This window comes from Gekko japonicus, unplaced genomic scaffold (genome assembly GCF_001447785.1).
Source record: "Gekko japonicus isolate JY-2015 unplaced genomic scaffold, Gekko_japonicus_V1.1 scaffold3422, whole genome shotgun sequence".
Classification (NCBI taxonomy): domain Eukaryota; kingdom Metazoa; phylum Chordata; class Lepidosauria; order Squamata; family Gekkonidae; genus Gekko; species Gekko japonicus.
In genome coordinates, this window is record NW_015173242.1 from 27,185 (window position 1) to 35,339 (window position 8,155).

An 8,155-nucleotide genomic window follows, 5' to 3' on the forward strand; every position below is an offset into this window, starting at 1 on the left:
CCACCCACCCCACATACGGTTTTCAGGCTGGAAGGAATGTATTTATTTATTTATTTTTCGCATTTAAACCCCGCCCTCCCCAAGGGGCTCAGTGCGGCTAACAAGGGCAAGGTAAACCATGCCATAATTAAAACATAATATACATAGTAGCTTAAAACATAATAATACAATTTAAAAACAATACTTAAAAACAACGGTGCTGAAACCTCTGATATTATAGATCCGAAGATGGCATCAGTGCAGTTCCGGTGGTACTTCCAATGTTGTTTGCGTCCACAGGAGAATGGCTTAGATCTTTTTTGAAGTATCCAGGTGTTTCAGGTGTTTCCGCAGGGCCTCATCAAACCATGACGGTGATGGTATAGTAGGGGCGGCGGCTCCCACTCCAAAGGCTCGCCGGGGCTGGCGGAAGAGCTCCGTCTTGCAGGCCCTGTGGAATTGCGTAAGGTCCCGCAGGGCCCGGATCTCCCCCAGGAGCTCATTCCACCAGGTAGGAGCCGCCACCGAAAAAGCCCTGGCCCTTGTGGCAGCTAGTTTGGTGTCCTTGGGGCCCGGGATGACCAGCAAATTTTGGGCCCCCGACCGTAGTGCTCTTGGGGGAACATATGGGGAAAGGCCCCTCAGGTAGGTAGATATGGTTCTGCTCTCTGCTCCCAATGCTTACTGCTGGTATGTGGACAGCATGAACCCTCGTTAGGTTTTTTTTGGGGGGGGGGTATTTTTTTTGTAAAGATCATATTTGTTCTGCATATCTTGAAGGTCTCTCCTGTCTCTGGCTCTGTCTCCCCATGTTGAGGCCCCTTGCACCATGGGGAGGCCTCCAGGTGGGGGGGGGGGGCGCCCTGGGGACCCTCCTGAACCACAACTCCAGACTCCAGAGTTCACCTCCCCTGGAGAAAAGGGATGCTTTGGAGGGTGGGCTCTCTGGCATGGTCCCCCACTGAGGTCCCTGTCCTCCCAGGCTTCCCCCCCCCAACCCCTGCCGGTGGCCAGGAGGGAACTGGCGACCAGTGTTCCCTCTAAGATGAGTCAGTGTGAGCTAGCTCACAGTTTTTTAGCCTCCGGCTCGCACATGTTTGTCTCAGCTCGGGAAGGGATGGCTCCAGAGCAAACTAATTCATGCAGCAGCCAAATCGCTCGCTCACAACTTTCATGCCGGTAGCTCACCGAGTAGAATTTTTGCTCACGAGACCCCCCACTCCCAGCTTACAGGGAGCGTTGCTGGCAACCCCAGCACCATTATACTTAAGGGCCTTTACAGGTAAGGGGAGGGGGTGGGTCTCACTGTGCTTTTGGCCAGCCCACCAGCTGCCCTTGATTCCTAGCTTGGACGAGGCTCTGTCCCTTTCGGTTTGTTCCTTCCCCGTTTCTGAAGCACGCAGTGCTATTTGCCACCTTGTCTGTCTCAACTCTCCCCCATCCGGCACCAACAAGGCTTCATTCCACGGCAGGTTCATGCAGTATTCCTGAAGTCCCTGGTATTCTTGAGGCGGGTATTCTCCCAGCGGGCTGCCTAGAAACAGAATTCAGAGGCCACTGCATTTCTCCTAACTGTCCCCTGAACAACAGGAAGAAAAAGGATAGATCAAGCAGCACGTGCCTAGAACAGGCTTCTCAACCCAGCTGCTTTCGGAGTGCGAGCCCAGGACAAGAAAGCTCTTGTAAACTGGAAACGTGTGTTCGTTCTTCCACTCAAGCCATCCACATGCCCCAAACGTTTTACAGAAGTATATGTAAGCCAGTGGGCCAGTAAAAGTCCCTTGTTGGGCTAGCAGCTTTGGAGCACGTATTTGAAAGGCTTGCTAGAAAAGGGAGCAGCGTGCGGAGCTACTTGTAGCTGCTGCAGTAGTTTCCTTCCCAGGACCTCATTCCATGTGGGGAAAACAGAAGGAGTGAGTCGTGGTACTTTGCTAAAGCATCTGAGATGGTCTCTAGGGTCAGTACCCGCAAGGGTGTATTCCTGAAAACTCAAGCTCAGCTAACCAGTTTAGGCATATTCAAAGACGCTGGGAACCAGCTTAACAGTCCGCCGTGCTTCAAAAAAGAAACCTGGGGATTGTAAGTTTGTGAGAGAACTGAGAATCCACTATTATTACAGTACCAAAGCTACCTTGGTGAGGGAAGAGCCAAAGCTTGTTGTTGTTGTTGTTGTTGTTGTTTTGTTTTTGTGGTGCCATGACGCAGTCACTCCTTTGACCGTGATCTGCCACCTTCGGCCACACCTTCTGCAGAAGTCACCCAGATGCTGGATAACAAGAGCCCAGAGTCATCTGGTGTCCCCTCGTGGGGTCAACTATCAGTTGTCTTTTCAGGAAACAAGAGCAGAGCATCCCCACGGTCCATGTGACCGTTTTGCTGATTTCCCTTCTTGTCCGTTCTCTCGCAGAGAAGAAAACAAAGGGACCCTTGAAAGCAGGAGTGCGGAGAAAGACAAGGTGAGTGCTCTCTTCCCAGTGCTGCACCTCTTGCAGGCACACACTGAGTGGCGGGGTGTGGGCCTGCGCGGCAGCTGTGCCCCCTGAGCTGACATGGGTGGTTGTCCCCTGGCCTAGAGGCCACCTCCGGGACTCCTCACTGCACGTGGCCAGAGGCACTCTGATCCCCATTGTTGCGGCACATGCTTTACAGCTGCCATGGTGTTGGGGGCTGAACTCTCAGTTAAGCACTGAAGAGTTGTGCGCTGCCTGTCCACTCTTGCTTTTTGCCACTTTTCACCTCAGTCTTCCTTTCTGGCTTCAGATTCATTCTCTGAGCCTACCCCCCTCCCAGTTTTTACTAGCCTCTTCCCTGTGCTCTCTGACACACACACCCCGCCCTGCCTTTTGGCAGATTTCAGCTACTTTGACAGACATTTCATCCTCTCCGTCTGGCCCTGATCAACCATAATAAAGCCTTAATAATAAAACATAATAAAGCCTGCCCCCACTGGTGGACCTCCTGATGGCACCTGGTATTTCTGGCCACTGTGTGACAGAGTGTTGGACTGGGTGGGCCTTTAGCCTGATCCAACATTGGTGTCTCTTTTGTTCTTATTAGAGGGAATTAGATAAGCATATGGAGCAGAGGTCCATCAGTGGCTATTAGCCACAAGGTATAGATAGGGACTCTGGGGCAAGTGATGCTCTGTCTTCTTGGTGCTTGGGGGGGGGGGTCAATGTTGGGAGGGCTTCTAGTGTCCTGGCCTCACTGGTGGACCTGATGGCACCTGGTATTTCTGGCCACTGTGTGACACAGAGAGTTGGACTGGATGGGCCTTTGGCCTGATCCAGCATTGGCGTCTCTTATGTTCTTCTATGGAGCAGAGGTCCATCAGTGGCTATGAGCCACAAGGTATAGATAGGGGCTCTGGGGCAAGTGATGCTCTGTCTTCTTGGTGCCTGGGGGAGGACCTCCTGAGGGCACTGGTATTTCTGGCCACTGTGTGACACAGAGTGTTGGACTGGATGGGCCTTTGGCCTGATCCAACACTGGCGTCTCTTATGTTCTTATTAGAGGGAATTAGATAAGCATATGGAGCAGAGGTCCATCCGTGGCTCTTAGCCACAAGGTGTAGATAGGGGCTCTGGGGCAAGGGATGCTCTGTCTTCTTGGTGCTTGGGGGGGGCAACAGTGGGAGGGCTTCCAGTGTCCTGGCCCCACTGCTGGACCTCCTGATGGCCCCTGGTATTTCTGGCCACTGTGTGACACAGAGTGTTGGACTGGGGGGGCCTTTGGCCTGATCGAACATTGGGATCTCTTATGTTTTTATGTTCTCTCTGTCTCTGTCTCTCTCAAGAAGAACAGCATGCGATTCCTCCGTTGTCCTGCCGCCATGACCATCATGCACCTGGCCAAATTCCTCCGCAACAAGATGGATGTCCCCAGCAAATATAAAGTGAGTGACAACCAAGCACACCATGAGCTCTGGGGCCGAAGGCTCTGCTGCTCTCAGGCATATCCATTACAATCTTTCAAGGAAACCAACGGTGGCACTCTGTCGGATACGTAACAAATCAGCAAGGCATGATGCCTCTGAATCTGCTTTTAAACGTTCGTGACGTCTCCTGACTGGTGGTTCCAGCTCTGTCTGGGAGTTACCAGCATGAGAAGTCGGTAGAAGGGACACTGCTTAGGCCTCTGGCACTCTGGTGACCCTTCTTGACCCTGATGCTGTTTCACATTCATATTAAACCCTGGGAAGAGAGATTGTCTGGAGCTCAGTTTCTCTGTCTCAACGGAGGGCCTAAAAACACATCGCAAAGTCTTCGAGCGGGGTTTGGGTTTGCTGTGAGGCCTTTCAGTCAGATGTAAGTTGTGAGTTCCCCAGCTGGAAATGTGACTCCCAAGTACACAGGGACTCGATGCCGATTGAACGTGCCTGTGGTAGCTTGTAACATATGTTTAGGCCCTGCATCAGGTAAGATGGCAGATGTTATGGTCAATGCCTGGAGGTGGTAATACAGTAAAGGTAAAGGTTCCCTTGCTCGAAAGCCAGTCAAGTCCGACTTTAGGGTTGCGGTGCTCATCTCCGTTTCCAAGCCGAAGAGCCAGCGCTGTCCGAAGACGATTCCGTGGTCATGTGTCCGGCATGACTAAACAGCAAGGCGCACGGAACGCTGTTACCTTCTCACCGAAGTGGAACCTATTTATCTACTTGCAATTTCTTGCTTTCGAACTGCTAGGTTGGCAGGAGCTGGAACTAGAGACGGGAGCTCACTCCGTCATGCAGCAACCCGGGTCTCGAACTGCTGAACTACTGACCTTCCACCGCCTGCAGTTCAGCGTCTTAACCCCTTGAGCCAGTAATACAGTGGATGGGGGCTAATAAATGGGAGCTTCGTCCAGATGAGACTGAGTCACCTGATGAAGTTTTAACTTGAATTCTTGCTTCCAGATGTTGATTATTATTGATATTCTTTTTTAAAAAAAAGAAGAAGAAGAAGATTGTTTTATTATCGGCTGTTTATAAACAGCCTGGGAAGATTTGGGACTGAGAGTCTCTGTGGGATGTAAGTGGTTGTTGTCACAGATGGAAAGTGTCTTCTTGGTGGACTTTGTTATTCCTCACTTGCATTCTACATGAGAGGTACTGAGAGGCTCGCAACTCCAAAGCCCGGAAGTGTGGGAGCTGATGCCTCTAACCATGGGGGCGGGGAAAACTACTCTTTGCATGCTCAGAGGCACACTAGTTTATTTTTACCGTCCACAGAATAGGCTTGAGATGATGAATAGAGTTCCAGCCTCAGTGCTTTGCTCCAGATTCTGCAATGTGATAAATTACGGAAGTACGTCCTCCTAGTAAAGATCAGAATATTCTGGATATTAGTTTACTTCCAAGTGGCACTGAAACCACAATAGATTCAACTTCAAAGAACGATCTCTCTGCAGATTTTCAAAACTGACTATTAAGAGTCCCGGAAAGAGAAACAGCTAAATTGTGTTTCATGGAATGTAACAGGTTGGACTAACAAGATCCAAGATTTCACCTTTATTCAATTTTAAAAAAAGGCTTTGATATTATTTGTGCCTAAGAGACTTGGTTGGCTTCTAATTTGATTTTAAATGGGTATGCTTCATATGCTCATCCTGCTATTCCATCAGAAAATATCGTCAGTTACAGTGAGATCGGAACTGGCTTTGCCACCAATATCGATAATAGTTCACAAACTTGTTATATGTTTCTGGCTGGAGATCTTTTTCTCCCAAGCATCGCTTCTAGTAACAATGGAATATGAAGAGATGAAAGATATATCATGGAGATCACATGCACTGTCTTTACTGGCTAGACTAGGATTATTTGAGGAATATTTAAGGGGTTTTGATCATGTAGTTGTTAGACGTTTAATTAAACAAAGATCGTTGGACATAAGTTCACAAGTAGATCATGTGTTACTTAGTACCTTGAATTCAGATACCTTATATAAACATCTTATATCTTTTCCTATAGCTCGCCCAATTTACCTTGATGATCTAATGGTCACACAGAATATAGAAAAACATTTACTAGGGCTTGGATGGGTATTTTACAGTCAGCAGTAGTGAAGGGCTGGTACAATAAGATCCCGTTTGATGATCAAGTGTGCCAGTTGAGAGCCAGTTTGGTGTAGTGGTTAAGTGCGCGGACTCTAATCTGGGAGAACCGGGTTTGATTCCCCCACTCCTCCACTTGCACCTGGCTGGATGACCTTGGGCAAGCCGTAGTTCTGATAAGAGCTGTTCTTGAAAGAGGGCAGTTTCTGTCAAGAGCTCTCTCAGCCCCACCCACCTCACAGGGTGTCTGTTGTGGGGAGGGAAGGGGAAAGGACTTTGTAAGCCGGTCTGAGACTCCAAGTGAAGGGCGGGGTATAAATCCTATCGCTTCTTCTTCCATTGAAAATCTGGCTCATGTTACATTTCAGTGTCCAAGATTTGTAACTGTTTAGAAGAAGCACCTTAGAAATATTTTACAGTGTTTACCAGGGAGCTCAGAGCAAAATAAATTAGTTGTGTTACTGGCAGATAAGGACAGATGGATCACAATGCAAATGGCAAAGTTTGTAGCATCCGTTACCAAGATACCGTTAAAATTATTGAAGTAAATTATATTTATAAATAAATCTATTTAATAAGATCTTTTTGGTAGGATTTAATATACCATATACGGATTCTGGGGATTCAGACTTATTGACAGGGTTGTGTTAATTTGCATTATTGTTTCATTGATTAATTTATGTGGTAGTTTTTATTTACATCATAAATTGGTATTGTTATTGTATTTTCTTTCTTTCTTGTGTTTTGCTGATTGCTGTGGCTGAGCTGAAGCAATAAAGTTATCTGATATTATTGTGAAGTATTTTACAGTACTGGTTTGCTGAGTATGCATAATGCCTTCTTCTCTGGCACGTCAAGGGAGTGTCTGTCTTCATAAACTTAAGGACTACCAAAAGTACTTTTTAAAATAAAAATGAATCTATTCAGTCGGTCAAGATCCTGCAGTCTGTGCCCAGCACTAGTATCCATGTTTGTTCCCTGTGACTTGTTACTTATGTTGTTCTCTCTGTTAGGTGGAAGTTCTCTATGAAGACGAGCCCCTGAAGGAGTACTATACTCTCATGGACATCACTTACATCTACCCTTGGCGACGGGTGAGTAGAGGCACCTCGCTCTGAACACGTCGGTTGTCGGTGAAATGGCTTCCCCCAGAATTTCCCCAGTGGAATCCGTTTTGTAAGCCTTCGGCAGTGTCTGCTTGTAGGTGCCTGACCTTTGGCCTGCAAACGTAAGAACTAGAAATGTGAAACATATAGAAAAGCGAAGCCTAAGGTTTCATGGAACTCTGCAGACACAACCAGAAAATGGACAATAGGGGTAGGCTCGGCATCTGTCTGTAAGGGCCGGCAACTCTGCTGTGATCGAGACGCCTCCCTTTCCCACCGCTGAAGCGGCCACCTCCTTGGCTGCAGGTCAGGTCGGGCCTGGGGATCCTCCCGCTTTTACAACTGGTCTCCAGCTGACAGAGCGCAGTTCCCCGGGAGGAAATGCCTGCTGTGAAGGGTGGGTTCTGTGACTCAGCGCTGAACCATGCAGAGGTGCCCCCCTTCCCCAAACCCTGCCCTCTCCATTCTCCAACCCCACCCACCGGTCTTTCTGTGTGGCAGCTCTCATCATGCCGTGGGGGTGGGGGGGTGGAGGCAAGGCTCCCTCTAAGCGGTGGAGTCCTGTGAGCTGTTAGAGGGCTCCGTGTCTCAGGGTTGGCTTCTGGGGGGAGACGCCCACATAATGACCAGCGTTCCCTCTAAGCTGAGTTAGTGTGAGCCAGCTCACAGTTTTTTTAGCCTCCGGCTCACACATTCTTGTCTTCGCTCAGGAAGGATGGGACTCCAACTAATCGATGCAGCAGCCCAGTCGCTCGCGCACACCTTTAATGCCAGGAGCTCGCAGAGTAGGATTTTTGCTCACAAGACTCCGCAGCCGAGAGGGAGCCTTGAGAGTGACCCCTTAAGAAGGCTGCCCGGTCCTCCCAGGCCACCAGCCGGGGATTGGGGGGGGGGGAGGATAAGGTTGCCAGAGCCTGGTTAGGAGTCTCTTGGGAATTTGGGTATGCAGCCTGGGGAGGGCAGAGACCTCAGTGGGGAGGAAGCATCTGTTTTCTCCGCGGGGGGTGTGTGTCTCTGTAGTCTGGAGAGGAGCCGTAATT

The 8,155-nt window shown here is 49.2% G+C and overlaps 1 protein-coding gene across 2 annotated transcripts in view; it reads left to right on the top strand.

Annotated features, from left to right (window-relative positions):
• Positions 1-8,155, top strand: part of PCGF2 (polycomb group ring finger 2) — a 22,262-nt gene that overhangs the window by 12,979 nt on the left and 1,128 nt on the right. Inside the window, exons 6-8 of one of the 2 annotated variants that reach the window (XM_015422770.1) lie at positions 2,387-2,435; positions 3,776-3,874; positions 7,023-7,103. In XM_015422770.1, coding sequence (XP_015278256.1) covers positions 2,387-2,435; positions 3,776-3,874; positions 7,023-7,103 — 229 coding nt within the window. The remainder of the gene's footprint in view (positions 1-2,386; positions 2,436-3,775; positions 3,875-7,022; positions 7,104-8,155) is intronic. The other variant, XM_015422771.1, reaches the window with a different exon arrangement.